The 20,397-nt window shown below is 41.8% G+C and overlaps 1 protein-coding gene across 1 annotated transcript in view; it reads right to left on the bottom strand.

The window, feature by feature from the left end:
* LOC122808415 (F-BAR domain only protein 1-like) overlaps window positions 1-20,397 on the bottom strand; it is a 2,144,012-nt gene that overhangs the window by 1,334,308 nt on the left and 789,307 nt on the right. The window contains exon 9 of the mRNA XM_044079378.1: window positions 10,560-10,678. Within this exon, the coding sequence (XP_043935313.1) occupies window positions 10,560-10,678 (119 nt within the window). The remainder of the gene's footprint in view (window positions 1-10,559; window positions 10,679-20,397) is intronic.

A 20,397-nucleotide genomic window follows, 5' to 3' on the forward strand; every position in this document is an offset into this window, starting at 1 on the left:
CGAGGATCTCAGCTTCTTACTGAGGCTGGTAAGGGAATTTTTTGCATCGTGGGATTTTCCTCTTTTCTGCAACAGTTTCTTCCTTTTGTTGTAAAGTTTGTTTATGGCAGGGGACCACCAGACTGGCTTCCTTTTTTTGGAGGAGAGCATCTTGGTTCTATTTGGGATAGCACGATTCATGCATGAGTAGATGTGCTCGTACAGTGCCTTAGTGTAAGACTCAGCATTCGAACTTTCAGATGTTCTTCGTGTTTCACTGTTGCAGTCATTACTTTTGGGTTATCTGCTGGCAGGCTGCCCTCAGTCGGCCTGAATATCAAAGTCTTGGGTCCTGCGTCGGTTGCTGTCTCCTCTTCTATGACGTCAGGTCATCAGGGGTATAAAACATGCAGCTGACACCATTTTCTTCAGTTTTTCTTGCCGCATGGTGCATGAAGCAGAAGCAGTTCGCAAGTGCCAGTCGGCAGACTCCTGAAATTTACGCATTCGAGTTTCAAAACCAAACTCTTTAATTAAAGCTAAGTACCCCGTTGGGGAAACTTTTTCTTGCTCCTTACCGATGTCAGTAAAAGTTAATAATTGCATTACTTGTGGGAAGCAAATACCTCATAAGGATTTTCATTTGTACTGTATTCCTTGCCTAGGCCCAGATCATAACGTGCCTTGCTGTCGGTTTTGTGCTAGAATTAACCAATGCACTATTAAGCGTCAGTATATCTTTGCTTCAAAATATTTTGGAAACAGATTTAATTACCCAGAAATGTCGTCAGATAGCAATCCGACTACTGAAGTTCACAAAAAACGTAAAGAAAAGGACAGAGACAGACTGTCGAGGTCCAAAACAGACGACAAAGCGTCTCCTAAGCCAGTTGCCGGTATTCAGTGAGGCACTTTTGCAGCCCCTGATACCCGCTAATTTCGAGTTGCAGGCCTCTACCGAGACCCATGTGGAGTCCGGCATGCCACGAGATTCTATTGTACCCGCGGATGTCTCTCCCTCAGATGAGTCCGGAGCCGCGAGCAGGCACCAGCTTCTGAGGGTGTTTTCAGGCTTCAACATTTCTATATAAAACTGACGCCAGCTTCAAAAACAAAGACAAAAGCAACTTCTATGGCTAAAAAACTGATGCATGAGTCACGTGCTCAGGCCTCTATGCCTAAAAAATACATGATCAAAATGGCTGAAGACTTAATTACCTTGATCAGGGATTCCCAACCCCCCCCCCCCCCCGATAAGAGGCCTAGGCAAGACACTGATTATGAATATTCAGATCAGGTTTCTATTTCTTCTGATTCCTCTTCTAATCAGAAATTTTATATACCACCCTATGAGGATTCAGATGCAGAGGAATCCATCCCACCTGCATCTCCTCCTGCAGATTATTCTTTTGGAGAAACCTTGCATACTTAAAGGGAACATTTCCACTGGGAGAGTCAGGATTTCTTGGAATCCAAGAAGTGGCTTAGGGATTTCCTTCTTCTCCCTCAGCATAGGCCTTTGGCCATACCTCCTGTATTAGACATTTTTGATGATGTGTTTTCGGAATCAAGCATGGCTCCTGATTCCCTACCTCCAGCTCCTAGCAAGCCAGACAGATATTACAGGTTTCCTGACTCCCACAAATTTTTATTCAAAAATCCTGCTGCTGACCCTGAAACTATCTCACAGGGTCCCAAAGGTGTAAAGGCCTCAACAGCTAAGAATCCTTCCCCCTCTCTTAGAGATTCCAGGGCACTGGATATATGGGAAAAAAAGGTTTATACGTCTCCAACCTTGGCAAATAGGGCCTTAAACTGCCATTTTCATATGCTTAAATGTCAACAGCATGTTATGGGATTATTGAAACAGAAAATTATGTTGATTTCCTAATGTGTGGAAAATAAAGAATTACAGGACTTATTGCATGCAGCAGAACAGGTTGGAAAGCATACTTTGCAATGTGGTTTAGATTCCTTGGAGGCCTCTTGCAGGACCGCAGTTACTGGATCTGTGATTAGAAGGCATGATTGGCTCAAGGAGCAAAATCTGCCTGATCATGTTAAAGCTAAATTGTTGGATGCACCTTTACAGCATGATACTCTGTTTGGTAATAAGGCAGAAGAGGTTTTAAAAAAAATGGAAGACAAAGCTAAATATATGCAAACTGAAAAAGATTTCTTACAAGTGCAGCCACCCAGATTCAGTAGACACTGGCCTACAAAAAAATTGGTCCTTTCCTGTGTCCGACAGAGCCTCATGGGGCAAATCCAGGCACTCAAAAGCCTCTAGATACCAATCACAGGGTTCTTACATGTCAAAGCAATGGGGTGCATCTACCTCCAAATCTGGAGGAAACAAAGCACAGCCCTACAGTAAACAGTCTCAATGATTTCCCTCTGCCATCACCAAGCACTTATCTTTTGGCAGCCCCCTTAGGGGGAAAATCAGCACTTCATGCTCAAAATTGGCAGTTAATAACCCAGGACAAGTGGGTACTAAACATAGTATCCCAGGGATACTGATTTCATTTCCATACCTTGCCAATTCCAAACGGTTGGTCAGATCTGCCACAAAATCAATGGGCAGACGCACAGAAACAAGTTACGTCCCTCATGGATATGGGGACTATTCAGCCAGTACCAGAAAAGGAAAAAGGGCAAGGGTTTTATTCAAGACTGTTCCTGGTACCCAGAAAAGACAATGCCTGGCGCCCAATACTCGATTTATCGATCGTGAACACATTCTTGGACATCCCAAAATTCAAAATGCTGACTTTGCAACAGCTTCTGCCCATGCTGGGCAAGAACGCTTGGTTAGTGACTCTAGACTTAAGAGACATACCTGCATATCCCAATAAAGGAATCGTGCAGAAGATACCTCCGCTTCAAGGCTGGTTTCATGCATTACCAATTCCCTGCACTGCCCTTTGGCTTATCTACTGCGCCCAGGGTCTTTACAAAGTGCCTGGCACCAGTAATTGCATTTTGTAGACAAAAATGCATACAAATTTATCCTTACTTGGACGACTGTCTCACTCAAGCAGAAAACAAGGACATTCTTCTTCAACATCTGATGTTTCTAAAAAGGCTTCTAACATGCCTCAGGTACACAATAAACAAAAAGAAATCACAACTGGTACCCTCTCAAAAGATTACATTCCTGGGTGCAAGCTTGAATACAAATGCCCAGATTGCTTACCTTACACCAGACAAGCAAAGGCAACTGACCATTTACTTCAAACAGATGGCAACACAAACCCAGTTATCTGCAAGACAAATTCTGCAGGCTTTGGGGTTCATGGCATCCTGCATTCTACTAATTCCATATGCAAGACTGCATATGAGGAAACTACAGTGGCATCTAAAAAGTTTATGGAGTCAACACTGTCACAGTCTGGAAACAATGATTCCTCTCTTCCCCTGCCTACAACCCCTGCCTACAACAGGAGTTCCTTTGGTGGGCAGAGGCATGTGACCAGAACATGGGACGGTCTTTCACTCTACCCCCTGCCACCCAAACCCTAACTACAGACACATCAGACTATGCTTGGGGGGCCCGCCTGGCAGGGAGATGCATTCAGGGCATATGGAGCCCAAAACAAATGCATCTGCATATCAACCAGAAAGAGATGTTAGCTGTTCAGAATGCCCTGACAGCCTTCAAGGACTTACTTCATCCAGGACAACTACTGATAAAGATGGACAATACCACGGTTATGTGGTACATAAACAAGCAGGGGGGTAAACATTCCTACCCCCTCTGCAGACTAGCCATGGCATTGTGGGACACAGCCTTGACTTACCAAGTACACCTTCAAGCTCAATTCCTGCCAGGAAAACAAAATACTCTGGCAGACGACTTAAGCAGAAATCTTATGGACCCTCATGAGTGGAAACTGGATCCACGTCTTCAGCATGATAACAGAGAAATGGGGGAGTCCGGACATAGAGCTACTTGCCTCTCCCCAGAATTATCAACTGGACAAATTCTGCACAAGGACTTATCACAGACAAGTATGGAAGGTGGATTCCCTATCCTTCAGTTGGAAAAACCTATCAGTCTACGCCTTTCCTCCTCTGCCTCTTCTTCCCAAGGTCTTACTAAAGGTCAGACAAGAAAAACCAAAAATGATCCTAATTGCCCCGGACTGGCCTCGCCAGCACTGGTACCCAATTCTAAGAAATATGTCTCAACTACCTCCTTGGTATTTGCCTCAAATACCTCACCCACTGTCACACAAGAGCAATCAAATTCTGCACAATCAGCTCCAAACTCTGAACCTGGCAGCGTGGCTGATCATGTAATTATTCAAACACTTCCTCTCAGTAAATCTGTGATGGATGTCATTTTGGAAGCCAGAAGGCCTAATACTAGAAAATCTTATGCTGATAAATGGAAGAGATTCTGTGCTTGGAGCCAAGCACAAGGAATGGACACAGCAAAGCCAAATATTCCTCAGATTTTACAATACCTGACTGAGATGCTTGACAAGGGCCTATCTTTTTCATCAGTAAAAATCCATGCCTCTGTCATCTCGGCTCATTACTACACAGAGCCTCCCATCTTTTCTCATACTCTTCTAAAACAGTATCTTAGAGGGGCAAAAAATTTAAGGCCTCCCAGAAGATCAAAAACTCCTGCATGGGACCTCAATTTTGTGTTGGCAAAGCTCACCCTGCCTCCATTTGAACCAGCAGCTACTGCGGATATAAAGTTTTTTATCTTGGAAAACAGCTTTCCTTCTGGCAATTACTTCAGCAAGAAGGGTTTCAGAACTACAGGCCCTCATGGCTGTGGAGCCTTTTATTACATTTTACCTGGACAGTGTGCCCCTCAGGACCAATCCTTCCTTTATGCCTAAGGTGGTATCCAGTGTGGCTCTTAACCAAACTATTCATCTGCCAACTTTTTACCCAAATCCGCAGAACAAGGGGAAGCGGATTCTGCATTCCTTGGACGTACACAGACAACTAAGATTCGACTTAAACAGGACTAAATCTCTAAGAAAGTCTGAGCAGCTATTGGTGGCATTTGCTGCAGGATCAGAAGGGAAGGGTATTTCAGAGCAGACTATTTCAAAGTGGATAAGCCACTGCATTCGTTTCTGCTACTTGCATTATGGTAAACCAGTACCCAAAGGAATCAGGTCACATTCCACCAGGGTTGCATCTACCTCAGCAGCTTTTCTACCTCAGCAGCTTTTCACAGAGGAGTGCCAACCAAAGACATTCTAGAAGCTGCTACTTGGACCTCTGTTCATACTTTTACAAAGCATTATCATTTGCCCCTCTTCTCTAAGTCCAGGGCAGGCTTTGCCACTGCAGTTCTGCAGGGCCTTATAGCCACTCCTAATGCTATTTAGTTCCAGCCTCCCATCCATAGTTGTAGGATTCTATCCAAATGTAAGGACTTCAACAGTGAAACATGAAGAACATAGTACAGTTGTGTACAGTTACCATAAATGTAGCTGTTCGAGTGTATTCACTGTCGCAGTCCGGGTTACCCACCTGCCATCCCCCTTTTTTCTAGAACTTCTCTTTCCTTCACTATATTCTACAGCCTTTGTGGTGTATTTGCTTTTAGATGAAGGTAAAGTTTATGTTGTTACAACTGCATTTATACATACATATATATATATATATATATATATATATATATATATATATATATATATATATACATACATATATGTATATATATATATATATATATATATATATATATATATATATATATATACACACACACACACACACACACACACACACACACACACATATATATATATATATATTTTTTGCTCCCCTTTTGGGGGGTACCTGACATCTGAGGCAAGAAAAACTGAAGAAAATGGTGTCAGCTGCATGTTTTATACCCCTGATGACCTAACGTCATGGCAGAGGAGACAGCAACCAACGCAGGACCCAAGACTTTGATATTCAGGCTGACTGAAGGCAACCTGCCAACAGATTACCCAAATGTAATGACTGCAACAGTGAATACACTCGAACATCCACATTTATGGTAAGTGTACACAACTGTAATTTCCCGTCTGTATGGGTGTCATGAAGTTTGTCACATCTGACTTGAGTAACATGAAGTTGGCTTTGGTGAAGTTTTTTATGGAGGTTTCCTTCCTGGGTAGTGGGGGTGGGATGTGGATGTTAAGGGTGATTAGCTTATGGTCTGACCTGACCAACGAGGGTGACCACAGGTGTGGAGCATCGATTTCCCATGTTGGTAATTATCAGGTCTAGGATATTGGAGCTCCTGGTGGGACTATGGATTAGCTGATCCAGGGCGTTGGAATTTATGAATTCCAAGAACCGTTGGGCAAAGGTGTTGGTACACGAGTAGTTTTCCCAGTTAATGGCAGGGTAGTTGAAATTACCCATTATTAGGGTGTTTGGTTGTATCTTAATATTTTCCAGTATGTTTAGAAAGGTGTAATGAGAATCTTAGGGCATGGTTAGGGGATCTGTAGCAAGCTACAATTTGGATTGCAGTCTTACCTAGTGTTAGTTGCAAATGGAGAATTTCAGACGCATTGTGTTGGGCAACTAGCCTGGTGGTGTGAATATCCTTGGTGAATATGGACACTCCTCCACCTTTAGTGTTTCGATCCTGGTTTGGTGGCCAAAAAGTGTGGTAAGAGTTGTAGCCTGGTACTGCAGGGGTGCTCTCTGGAGCCTTGAACCAGGTCTCAGTTACTGCACAGATTTCGATGTTCTCCATTTTTAGGAGTACCTCAAGAGCGTACATTTTGAGGTTTAGATTTCTAGCATTGAGTAGCATTACCTTCAGATTTTGCATGCTTGTACCTGTTACAGTGGTGGTTTTGTCCTTTGAACTTTGTCTACAAAAGGCACTATAGGGGTGGCAAGAGCCTTAGCCAGTAACCGGAATCCCAGGGGCGACAGGTGCAGACCCATCTCTGGCAAAACATTGTGGTCCGTCGATCATGTCATCCCAGGCCGACAGATACTGGATCCCCTTTGAATGACACCAGAAGCTTAGCCAATTGTTGAAGTCAGTCATTTTGTCCTTATATTGTGGGATCATTCTGGGTGAAGGCAGGATGCTACTCAGGGCTAGGGTCATACCTGCCTGGGCCACATGATCCGAGAGCTCTTCCATGTCTCTTTTCATGTAGTCCAGGGAGGTATGTCTCAAGTCATTCACTCCAACATGGACAATGACAGAGTCATATTTGTACTTGTTGTGGAGTGACCTGAGTGAATGCGTTATGTGGCGGATCCTGGCACCCGACAGGCAGCTGACGGTAATTTTCTCGTTTTTCAGCCTGGTGAGTGGGACATCAGTGTGCCTGACTATAGAGTCATCTATGACTAAAGTGTTAGGTATGTTGTCTTGCCTTTGGGGCTGTTGCTGGGTGGCACACTGGTGTTGTGAGCTATGTGACACTTTGGTTGTGACTGGTGTTTGTTTGCGTTTCAGCTTCGGCGGTCCTTGTTGCTCGGTTGATATGCGACTTTTTTTTTTGTCTAGCTGATGTGCAAAGGCAGGATATCCCATCCTTCATTAGCTATAGTACATTTTATTTGACAAAGTAGTAGCTAGACTGCTCTATTGTTCTTTTACAGCCAAGAACCAGGGCAAAGGTAGCCTAAAAATTGATTACGAGTAGACAAAACACTCTTGCTTACAAATGAAAATATGTACTACATAACATGGAAGCGAAACTGAAGTTTGGATCTCTCATTAAAAATGACAATTAGAACCAAGTAAATGCTTACAATGACGTGTGAAGAAAAAAAGGGGCAAGAAAGGGAAGGATGGCAGAAATAGTAGCTCAGAAAGGGCAAATGTTTTGATTAGAGGCCCATATAGGTAATGTTTTCCATTTGCTTCTATAGTTTTTCTTAGTAGAATTCTTCTGTGAAGCCAAATAATGTCATGGACAAGGGAAGCAAAGCTAAACCATAGCACTACCACCGGAATTGGAGAAACCATGCAGTTATCCAGAAGGTATGGAAAAAGAGATACTTAATCTCCACTGGATGAGATAGGAGATCCAGACTTTGCTTCAGAATCCCTGGAGGATGTTTTAGATGAAAACCATAAGAGAGAAAGAGACAGAGAGAGAGAATGATGGGGAGTAGAGTGCCCATGTATACTGTAGCAAAGGAGGAGGAAGAGATCGGTTTGCTCGAAAAAAAATTGTCCTATGAATGGGTCCAGCAATGAAAACAAGGTTTGCAAATTCGGGTGCATTTTACAAGAGACGGTAGAGACTGGTAAAGAAAGACAGTTGTACAGTCAAGTCTATTAAAGGATTTGTATGAAAAATTGTAGCTAAAACAGCTAGAGAAAATGGAAAGGTTAACAGCATTTTCGCTGCAAGCAACATGCGAAAACAGTAAATCCTATCCCTGGTTCCTCAAAGTGAGGATGAACATGAGTCGTAGAATTCCACTGTGTTCCTATGAAAATTCTGGATTCTGTAAGGAATCCGATTTAATTTGGCTATATTTTCAGTAATGTCCAGGGATTTGGAGGGTGTACACAAAAGTAAAACATGATTTGAGGAAATTGATATCTGGTTGGGGCAGTGAGAAGCCAGCGATTTGTATAAAGGAAAGGTTGGAATACTGCTAGTCTCATGCGAGTTGCCACGACCACCCAGTATTAGGTAAATACCCTGGGGTCGTGGTGAGAGTAGGGGATGGTAATCTGAATCTATGCAGCAGGACTGTCACGCCACAAAGGAGGACAATGAAAGGTGACAGTGTTGAGAAAAGAAATCTGAGGGATCCTTCTTTTCTTCTGAGAATCACAATGGAGGAGTGGGAACCTACTTTCATAGTCATTGCACTCCGAGGGGAAGAGCCCCTTGGGGAATTTATCCTGGAGAGAACGGTGACTTTAGTGTGAAACATGTTCTGGTCACTGGAGAAAAGGACAGAGTAGTCCACTAGGAAGGGAGGATCTTTTTCCTTGTGTCATAAAGTTTGCCTTAATTAGGGTGAATCAAAAGAACCTGTATAAGGGATGGTAATACAGATCATATGTAAGTGACCCAGATAAATCTATGCCCAGAGCTGGGAAAGGGTATCAGTCTCACGGAACAACTTTGCGGAGCTATGAAAGAGCTAGACAGAACAGATCTCCATGAAGTAATAAAAAGAAATCGAAATGAGGAAATATGTCAAATCCATCTAGGCAGTGCCAGGAAGTCGATATTAAAGGACTTGCCTTATCGGTTCAAGGCATTGCTTTCTTAAGGGGAAAAAGAAGAAAAAGGAAGCCATTTTTTGTACTAAAGAGCATGCATACAGGTTTACATAATGGTAGTCTAGGAGAAAAGCTAAAGGCTGTCAAACATAGGTGAACTCGGGCCCTAGGGATGATTCGGATCTAAAGAAATATGCAACCTCTCACTAGTTAAGGATCCTAAGGTACCAGATCTGGGAATATCTCGGCTCTCTCAGGGCCAGTTGTTAGTCGTTGGATCCTAGGGTTTAGTTTGACATCCTAAGAGATGGGATCTGAAGGAGGGAAGGCAGGATTGAAAAGTTTATTTTATTTTGTACTAGGATACAGTTACTCTCTTCTAAGTGCACACATCACACAGCAGTTGACCATAGTGAAATTAGAACCCCTAATTAACTAAGTACCCCAGCTAGAGAAATAGAGCACTTAATGCAAGCACCACAGCACAATTCTTGTTGTCTGACGGGAGATATAGGCCTAGTTTGCTTCAAATCCGCTGTGTCAGTTAAAGGATTCAGCTTTGGGTTAAAGGTTCTGCTTTACCTAGTTGAGTTCCGTACTGTAGAAACTATACACTGTACTGTGGTGTAGAAAGAGCGAAGACAGAAGCTGAACTACTTGTCAACACTAACTGCAGTAATACCATAAAAACACAGAATACAGACTTGCTAATCAAAAGGAATAGATGTATGTCTGCTGTCTGACACATTCTGGAAGGAATCCACACTAGACTGGTAGTTTTGGATGCGAAGGTGTTGGAGGTGGGGGGGGGGGCAAAAGAGGGACAATTGTTAAGTATTGCTCTACAAACTTAGAAAGTAAATAAAACAACAGGTTTTGCCTTTACATAAATTCTCTGAAGGTTATGAAGTCTGAAATTGAAAAAAAATCTGTCATTATTTCCTCCTTAATCCTCTAAGCCAACTGTAAAACAAATTAAATCATTGGAACTGAGGGATGTCTCGGATCCGAATGCATCTAAGCTCGGACAATAGCTCCAGATCCAAAGGTATCAGTTCTGAAGACAGGCCAGCTCTTTCTGTGCGATCTGACACGTCAGATTTGAGAACCTCTGATAAGAGGGGAGAAACATTTGTCAAAGAGAGATCCAGAGCTGAAGCTAATGGATCCAGAACAGCTCGGCTGATTCTGGGCAACTTGCCACACATATGATCCGAAGAGAGCACCATTTACTCAGCAGCTCCAGAACCAAATGCGAGAGGCAAGGCTTCTGATCTGAGGAGACAGCTAGAGGTTTATATCTGGTGAGAAGAGCTCCAGTCGGATCCAGAGACTTAGGATCTGATGAGGGAGATAAGAAGTCGAGCTATTTTATCAGACCTACCTTTCAGACCAGAGGAAAACTTGGGATCTGAAGGTAGTACTGCAACTTCAGATCTGAGGGAGGTGGTATCTGAAAATCCTGTGGGGTGATTCCAATCCTTTGCCTGCTCTGTTATTTCACTTTAAAAGAAAATAACAGACTAAACATATGAGGCAAAAATCTGGATATTCTGTATAAATCCAAACAGCTGGGAGGTATGGTCTCGACCATCCAAAGATTTTGCCCCACAGAAATCTGAAAAATTAAACAAGCAGGAGCAGTAGGAAATCTTCAAAGAGACCACGCCGACCATCAGCAAGACCGGATAGCAGACTGTCAGACAAGTGCAACTACTTTGCAGTTGCCTATCATACCTGTCAACATCTCAGTGCAAGAAATCCAGGGGAAAGAAGGGACATAACTTTAAATCTTGCTCTTCTAAGACTAGACAGTTATAAAATTAGAAAGCTGCAGGAGCAACAGAGTTTAAGACACATCTTCAGAAAGACTTTAAGACAGAAACTCAAAGTATGTTATTATTGAGGGATGTGCTAGAATACCACAAAATGTATGATTAACAGACCAAAAAACACATGCATAACACAACTCCAAAGAAAGTAACTATCATATGCTTCAGCAAAGCCTCTCATCAAGGGATCAAACGGAGATGACAGGACTTCTGCACACCCATTTACACACTGGAATACTTTGCTGCACGGCCTGAGCAAGCCACTGTCCTAGAGCCACAGAAAGCAAGGCAGGAAAAAGGACTGAAATACTGGACCAGAAGACAACCACAGGGACAAGAAACAAATTGCCTTTTTCGTCGGAAAGGGACGGAGAAATTCCCACCGAGAATCAGAAGGCTTCCCCACACCAAAGAGACAACTGAAGAAAAAAACAATCAGGCTGGACACTCCAACAAAAAATGAAAAAAAAAAAACACAGTTAATGAATTTAAGAGGGAGGAATAAACTGAATAAACTGGGAAGAGAACATATAGAAAAAACTAAAGTCCTTCCAGCTCAAGATTTTGGAATCTTCCGTCTTACCACCTCTGGAGACAAACTAGATCTGAGGAGATAGGGCAGTGTGGTGCATTACGGGAAGAGGGAGGAGCTCGAGATTGGGATCCAAAGTCCAAAAAATGCAGCTGAGCAGGATCTGTGGAACGGATACAAGGCCCACAGGTAAGGAAGAATGAAAAGGACATTATCTGATTGTTGGATTCTTAACACCACCTTAGGAAGAAAGGAGGGGATGGTTCATAAGGATACCCTATCTTTATGAAAAATCAAATAAGGAGGCTTGGAAGACAGGGCCTGTAGTTCTGAAACTCTTCTAGCAGAGGTAATGTCCAACAAAAAGACAATTTTCCAGGTCAAAATTTTTAGATCACACTTAGCTGCTGGTTCAAAAGGAGGTTGGGTCAACGATTGTAAAAGAATATTTAAGTCCCATGGGGAGTGGGATCCTATAATGGAGGTCTAAGAAGAAGGTTCCTCTCAGAAAGGCTTTACAAAGTTTGGAAGTGGCCAAAGACAAATTATTTACTCCTATTTGAAAATTGGAAATGTCAGCTAATTGCACTTTAACCATAGAGGAGCTAGCACCTTCATTAAAAATTGCATCTAAAAATTCAACAACTTTAAGAACCAGTGCTGAAAAAGGTCAAGGTCTTTATGTTGTGTCTTTTTCATTTACTTCTATAAATGTATCTAGTGGAAGCTTTGTGGGAAAATAAAAGAATCAGAGAAGGAGAGCCTGGGCTGTCTAGCTATCAACAGAAGTGGAGAAACCATGCAGTCAACTTCAGGCCAAGAATGTCTGGGTGTATCATGTCCATACTTCTCAACTGTATCAAATTCCTCAGACCTTACTGGTTTTGAGGGCAAAATAATGGGGCGTCACAAATTCCCAAGTGGCCCTCTCAATTCCAGACTTCTTTTTTTATTTTATTTACAATTTTAAAGTACGGCTGGTGCCATCACATCACAGCCAGTGTATGCAAACAGAGACAAAGGAAGGTAAGGCAAACATACAGATACTTAAAACTAATCAGCCAAAAACAAGATGGGTTTGTATGTATTAAATACTGACACAGATGGTAACAGTAAAATATCCCCAAATCCACCGAGACACTAGTTTTCAACAGTTGCTTCTACTTCTGATGTGGGCCAGCTACAGACAACACAAAACATCCATACCTCTCAACTGTCCCTGACTTTGGCTCAAAATGTTGCTCTAGTCCGTGCTAAAACAGTGATTTGGAGAGAAAAGGTGGTATACTACACTTGAAAAATAATAATGACGATATTTAGAGTTACAGATTTATTTTACTTCATAAACGGATGTTAATGCATTCTCTTACTTAGCCAACTTCACAAATTAACATTACATTATTGTTTTAAAACGTGCTCCTGATTATTTCTGGGGTAAAGGTTGAGGGCTAAGATAATACGTCATTACAATAAGAGCATGATTTAACAACTATACAACTTTACAGCAATACAATGAATTTTTTCAACAGTGTAAAAATTTACTGCACACCATTTTAGTAAGGTTCACCCATTAGCCCAAAGAGGTCCTGACTTGGCCTGTCATGGATGGACAGGGCATGCCCTTAGTGGGAAGAGATGCAGCACGGAAAAGGAGGGGAGCCTCAAAGTGCTGCACCACACAACAATTGGATAGAACGGGGCTCCTGGTGCGCTGATTTAGAACAGTATTCAAAAACTGTGCTATAGAAGGGCTAACAACTCCTTGATAAAGGAAGACTTCTACTCAGTCAGGTTTGCCGTAAGGTAAGCCTCGTATTTCCACCTCTATAATATGTTAAGTTAGGAGACATCTTGCTCCATCTCTTCACTCTGATTTCAGGAAAGGGGCGTGTTAGTGCACGTGTCACAGACAGCCATTATCTGTTGGTTCTTCAGTGTTTGTGTTTTTTTCTCTGTTGTTTAGTTTTTGCGGGAAAATTTATTTGTAACTTCTCTAGTTTTGAAAGGTGTACTAGATCAAATGGTTTGTGCAGATTTTCCCTTTTTGTTGTTATGGCCCTTCCTTGAATACCTCAGGGACAGGATACTTCTTAAACTGTTAGTAATGTAACCTTCTTAAGTTTATAGAATATGAGAGTGTGAGTTCTTCTAACTATAACTCTGATCATCGTCATTATTTATGGTAATATAAAACTTTTTCTTGCAAAGTTGCCAGTTTCAGGAGTGGCAGACTAAACGTCTGAGCCAAAATCAGGGACATTTGAGAATTATTCTTTGTAAAAATGTGTCATGCATCTAGTACTTACAGTTAACTGAAGGAAATACATTGTTTTTCCTTTCTGCCTTATTTAAATTATGCTGCTCCTGTCTAAATTGCTAAAAGGCTCCCCTTTAGCCTCTCTGTCATACCTAAGTGGTCCCAGTCCCCCCTCACTTTAAAAATAAACTAATACATATCTCTTAACTGTCCAGTTTTTTTACTCATTTTTAGTTTGTTCCTTATAATCATTAAGGGTTGATGTTACCAAAGAATGACCTGCATCTGGGTTTCAGTCTTCATATCTTTCAGAACAGGCATGCTAACACAAATCTTGTTGTTAGCAACTTTCTAATTTTCTAAAAGCAATATTTAAAATGTGTCCCTATTTTTGGACCTTTGTTTCCCCATTTTGGGCTTTCTCCAGATTTCTTGCACTAAAAGGTTGAGAGGTATGATAGCCAAGGAGAGGAATTTGCTACTGAATAACTGAATAGGTGACAAAATTTAAGTACAGGCAGATTCTGGATACTACTGGTTAGTTTTATACCGACACACATTACTACACTGGCTGTTTTGGTCTGTGTTTGAGAAGGATTCTTGCATTCCCTGAATTTGTAAACTTCTGTAAAGAAAAGGTATTTACTGTCAATTTTTTTGGGAATGCACAATTATTTTTTTTAGCTTTTTTGTTGCTCTTATACTCATCAGTACTACGACCGTGCACGTCACGCCAGTGAAAAGCTGTCACAAAATTCTTTAACCCTTGCAAATAAGTTTCATGACATTTACTAGTGTACAAGATTATTGGAAGGCTGACTTTTTAATGAGTTCCATTATTTTTATTTTCTCAGTAAGTTTTAAGTATGATTTGAGGTGCTTAAGAGTAGACTAGAGTTAACTGACTTAACTTGACTTTCCTTTATGTGGTACTTGAGTGTAAGGACCCCATGTTGAGTAAACAGGACTTGCACTTTTTAGAGTGTTGAGCAAGCTATTGTACTTTTGTTTTCTGTGGTACTGAAGTAAGGAAAGTTTTTTCTATTGTTTTGCTTTTGTGCAAAAGCACTGTTTCTGTTGTTCAGCCAGGTCTTTTTAAACTGTATCAAAAATGGAACTGAAGTTACTGCTGCTGCTTCTAAATCTGTTATGATTCACAGGCTCATAGGAGTTTACTAGGCTATCGACCTCAGATGTCATTTCTAGTTTAGTCATTTCATCCCAATGTAATACCATAGATACTCTAGTCAATACCCAGGATTGCATTTATTTAGTAAAGACTGCCCATGTCCAGGAGGGATGTGGGCTCTATCCCCAGTAAGAATTTAAGGTTCTCCATCACTCATCCAGGTTCCTTTTGAATATTGTCATAGAGCTGCTCTGTTTCACATGAATTGGTAGCCTTTTCCAAAGAATTGGCAGTCGCTGGGAGACAAATCTGTCCCTCCAGCATGTCCTATTCAAGTCACAGGCCATAGTTAGGTCCCTGGAATGGGTAGCTCTAGTCTTGTTTGATTTACGGATGTGCAGCAAATGTATTAGGTTTGGGTCTGAGATTGCTCTGTAAGCCAGGCATAAGTCTCTCCCAACAAGTATATACGATACAGACTACAGTGACAGGGACTTTAGTCGGTCTGTGTAAGGCATGTGCTGGAGACCCTTGATCTTCTTTGTTAGAAATCTCTAAGGTCTCTCCAATTGCTGCAGGTGCTTTGTACGGTACATGCCAAAAGGGGAATTATACTCAATTATGGGCCTGATTAGTGAAAAGTACAGAGGGGATATAACATCCTTTTCTCTAGAGGCAATGCTTTTACTAATCAAATGTGCTACATAGAAAGCCTTCCTTACTACAGTAGACACATGGTGGTCAAAGTTAAGGTTGCAGTCAGCTTGTGATCCCAGATCCCTTACCACTTCGTAGGCACTTATACTGTTGCTGATTTGATAGTATGAAGGGACATTGTTTTTACCAAAGGGAATTATGATGCATTTCTTTGCATTCAGTTTGAGATCGTGACTAAGACATCAGTTGTTGGTCTGTGTAAGACCCTCCTAAAGTATACTGTCATAATTTGGGGATTCAATAATTGCACCTAGTTTGCTGTCATCCACAAACGTGGTCAGCCACAACCCCTTAGTTTTGGCCTGAAAGTCTGAGACGTACATACCAAACAGTAGGGGGGCCCAGCGCTGACCCTTATGGAACTTTACTGGTGACATGTCTGCTGGCTGATGTAGAGTCACCCACTTTGATAATGTTTGTCCGGGTTATGAGCCAGTTGGCAACCCATCTTATAACAAAGGGGTTTACATTCAGTTTGCTAAGTTTATTGGTAATGCCCATGTTTGGGAGTGTGTCAAAAGCCTTTGCCAAGTTGAGGTACACTGTGTTCACATATCTGCCCTCGTCAATGGCCCTGGTCACATTTTCAAAGAAATCCATCAGATTTAACAGGCAAGATCTGCCCTTGATGGAGCCGAATTGGGTTGGATCCAGGGTTTGGAGGTTGCCTATATCTTTACTCATGAGGTCCAAAATGATATGTTCCATGGCCTTACAGATGAGGCTGGTCAGACTTATGGGTCTATAATTCCCCGGATCTGCTGCTAGGTCACCTTTGTGGAAGGGAATAACTCTTGCTGTTCTCCATTCCGCAGGAACAAGGTCTGTGGTTAGGCTATGATTGAATAGGGTACTTAATGGTGATGCTAGTTCATGTTTTAGTTTTAGAAGATGGCCTGGGATGCTGTCTGATCCCAAAGAGGCTGTGTTTTTTGCCTTGGACAAGGCTTTAATGATCTGCTCTTCAGCTATGTAGGGTGAGGAGGGTAGTTGGGGGCAAGGTTTGGGATAAGTTTAGAAGGGATAAGGGAGTGAAATTTTTACCACATCTGTCCACTAGCAGGTTTGCTATCTCTGCGGGGTCAGTGTGTGTGATACCATTAGTCATAAGTTCTGTACATGTTTGGGTCCTACCTTTTAGGCTACATACATAGCTGCAAAAGGCCTTATGGTTATCCTTGGTTGTGATTCCTAAGTTTTTCTCAAAGATGCCCTTACAGGATTTGACATGCCTTATTTGCCTGTTGAGGCTGAAGGGGGTGTTTTTCCATTGTTAGGGCCTTCCATTTTTCTTGGACAGCAACTTTTTGAGTTTGTTGTAAAGTTTGTTGATGCTGGAAGTCGACCATGGCAGCTTGTTTCAACTTGTGGCTCTGGCTTTGATTCTCTCTGCAACAGTTGAGTCTATACACTTATGAAAGTGATTGTACAAGGCTTTAGTGTAAGCTTTAGTGTAGTTACCACTTCCAGCTGGGGGTTGGGCTTGGAATCCATTTATACCTTCACCTAGGAAGGTACGGTTTGCATTGGTTACATTTTTTAGTCTGACTTTGCCCTTTGTGAGTTCTGGTGTTAGTGCCAGCTTGAAGGTGACTGATTTGTGGTCAGATTTAACTAATGAGAGTCCAACAGTTGCAGTTGTCTCGTTAGTGAGGACCAGATCTAGTATATCTGTTCCTCGTGTCTGGGTTTGAGCAACTTGTTCCAGGGCGTTTAGAATTAACAAAGTCAAGATACTTTTGGCCTAATGAGTTAGGGATAGAGTAGGTTTTCCCAGTTGACAGTGGGATAATTGAAATCCCCCATAACCAGAGTGGTCGGGAATATTTGGATTGACTCCAGTTTGGTCAAGAAGGCTTTGTGTGTATCATGACCCATAGAATGGGATCTATAACTGGCTATGACTTGAATGGGGGTCTTACCCACAGTAATCTGAACTTGCAGTAACTTCATGGAGTTGTCCAGTCTAACTAGACAGGACGTGAATTTATCTAATACAGAAAAACATCACCTCCTTTGGTTCTCACACGTTCATTTTGCAGTCTGAAGGTGTGGAAGGCATTGCAGCCTTGCAAAGCTGGGGTACTCTCTGAGGCTTTGAACCAGGTTTCTGTGACTGTACAAACATCTACATCTTCAGTGATATAAGTGCTTCCAGGGTGTGCAGGTTTTGGTTTAAGCTCCTAGCATTTAGCAGCATTACACTTATTTTGTTATGACTGGCAAATTTCATGTCAGTAAGTTTGTTTTCAAGACCTTGTCTAAAAAAGGCACTATGGGGGAGTCCAGAGGCTTTGCCAGCAGCTGAACGCCTAGTGGTGCCAGGTGCAAACAGTCTCTAGCAGAGCAGGGAGATTTGTTGACCATGACCTCCCAGGCTGACAGAAACTGGATCCACTTTGAATGACACCAAAAACTAAGCCAATTATTGAAATCAATTATTTTTGTTTATAATGTGGCATCATTCTAGGTGAGGGTAGTATGCTGCTCAAGGCTAGAGACATACCTGCCTGGGACACATGCTCAATCATGTCTCTCTTCATTAATCCCGTGAGGTATGGCCCGGTTCGTCCACTCCAACATGAACTATGACAGAGTCATAATGGTTCTTGCTGAGAGATCTGAGTGCATGAGTGATCTGATGAATCCTGGCACCGGACAGGCAGCTGACTGTCTTCAATGACAAAAAAATTTGTTTTTTGAGTGTTATGCCAGGCTTGGTAGATGAGACACTCGTGTTTCTGTGTCACTGAGTGTTGTGGGAACCATGTAAGATGTAGCAGTCTTGTGTTTTAGAGGTCTCTGCTGTTTTAGTAATTTTTTGAAAGAACCTCCACATATGTTGATGTTTATGTTTGAAGCCTACTATGTGTATGAGTATTTGCACTATGTGCATGAGTAGTGGTGGGTGGGCTGACAACCTCTTCAGTGTTACTGTTTCAAGTGCGATAGAGCAGGCATTCAAGATTTTTGGTGTAAATACATCTCTCACACTCTCTATTAGACTGAGTTATTAGTAGAGTGTTGTCAGTGTACAAGAGGCAACTGCTACACTACCTCAGGAGACCCAAGTCAACAAAGCTGGCAGGAGAAACAAAGGTAGTCCAACTGTCCATAATGCTTGGTTGAAGAACTGTTATTACAAACGGTGGGCTTTTCAGGACTGATTAAGGAGGTACTCAGTAGATGGATATTTCTGCCGGGGTTTTTCTGTTTGTTTTTTGCTGGTGGTTTAATAGATCACAGCTCACTAGCAATACTTCTAAGATCAGAAAAGTACCAAGGATGAGGACTACACTAATGTTCTACAGCTGTATCTAAGGGAAATACTGTCAAAGTTATTTGTCCAGCTATGGCATACAGTTGAGCGGCAGTGCTGCAAGATGCACAAACAAGCAGAAACTAACTGGAACGTGGGGCTTAAATACCAGAAGCTAAAAACTTAAAAAAAAAAACTTTAAAATGTTCAAAAGGACCAATGAAGGTGCTTACTCTAAGCCCTAGACCAACCATCATTCACCAGACAAGTTCCAATCAGCACACTTCTCTCACTAGAGTGCAGAAGGACCCTTTACAATCAAAGATGGCTTGGAAAATATGCTCAGAACAAACAGCCACTACAAACAGACACAGATGCAACAAACATGCATCTGGACTACACTACAGCTACTAGCTACGCTAATTTAGATGGGAAACAGTAGAGACATTTTTAGCACAGCAGAAAATAACAGTAAGACACTAAAAATGTTTTAAACAACTGAAAAACAGCAAGGAGACTCTAAACAATGTTTTAAACAGCAAACAAATCCATTATTTAAACACTGCTTGGCAGGAAAACAGAACAAGCAAAACAGATTGCTTTGCAGACAGTGAAAGGTACTAGCAAATACTTAACAGTCAAAAACAGCAAAAACAGCTTTGCAAACAGTGAAAACAGCAACAAAATACGATTTAACAGGCACAGTAAGGCAGTCAGTTGCAGTAGAACAGTGCAGTTTAGTACACAGTATTAAAATACAGTATTAAAGTAGGGGCAAGACAATAAAAAGTGCAGTAAATAGTATAATCAAGCAAAAAAAAAAGGCAACTTATGTTTTTTGGGAAGCTCAGAAGCCTCTAGTCGTCTGGTATCTCAGTTCAGAGTTGTGGCTTATCCTTCTGATGTCTAAGTACTTTCTCATCTTCCGTCTTTCCTGACTGTAAATCTTTGTTTAGACAACAATTACTACTGCCTACCAGACTAGATTTATTGACCTTTTTATTGTATGAAATTTTTGTTGTTGTTGTGTCTTTCCGCTTTTCCCAGTTTGGGGTCGCCACAGCAGAACTCTGGTCCGCTAATGATTGGCAGTAGATTTTTACGTGCAGAGTTGCCGGCCCTGACACGAAACCTTCAATGAAGGTACGCCCATTCACGCATGTCTCCACACAGAAGACGCTCTAGCTGAGAAAAAAACGAAACGTCTTACTGTGAGGCGACAACGCTACCACAGCACCACCACCGCAGTCTTTTTTACTGTATGAAATAAGAAGTTCAAATAGTGAAACACTTAGTCTAATTTATTTTGGTAAATTTTCACTGTGGCAACCAATAATCTATACCAGAGCAATTTTTGGTGTCACTGTGGATCTATATTAGGAAGTCGAACATTGAAAAGAGCGAACGCACTTACATTGACCCCCTAATAACCGAAACCACAAAATGTTGAATGGCTGGAAAGGTGATTTTTCCCCCCCCAGGGAAAAAAAAATCGC

The sequence above is a fragment of the Protopterus annectens genome, chromosome 8.part0 (genome assembly GCF_019279795.1).
Source record: "Protopterus annectens isolate FY-2018-M chromosome 8.part0, PAN1.0, whole genome shotgun sequence".
In the NCBI taxonomy this organism is placed as follows: domain Eukaryota; kingdom Metazoa; phylum Chordata; order Ceratodontiformes; family Protopteridae; genus Protopterus; species Protopterus annectens.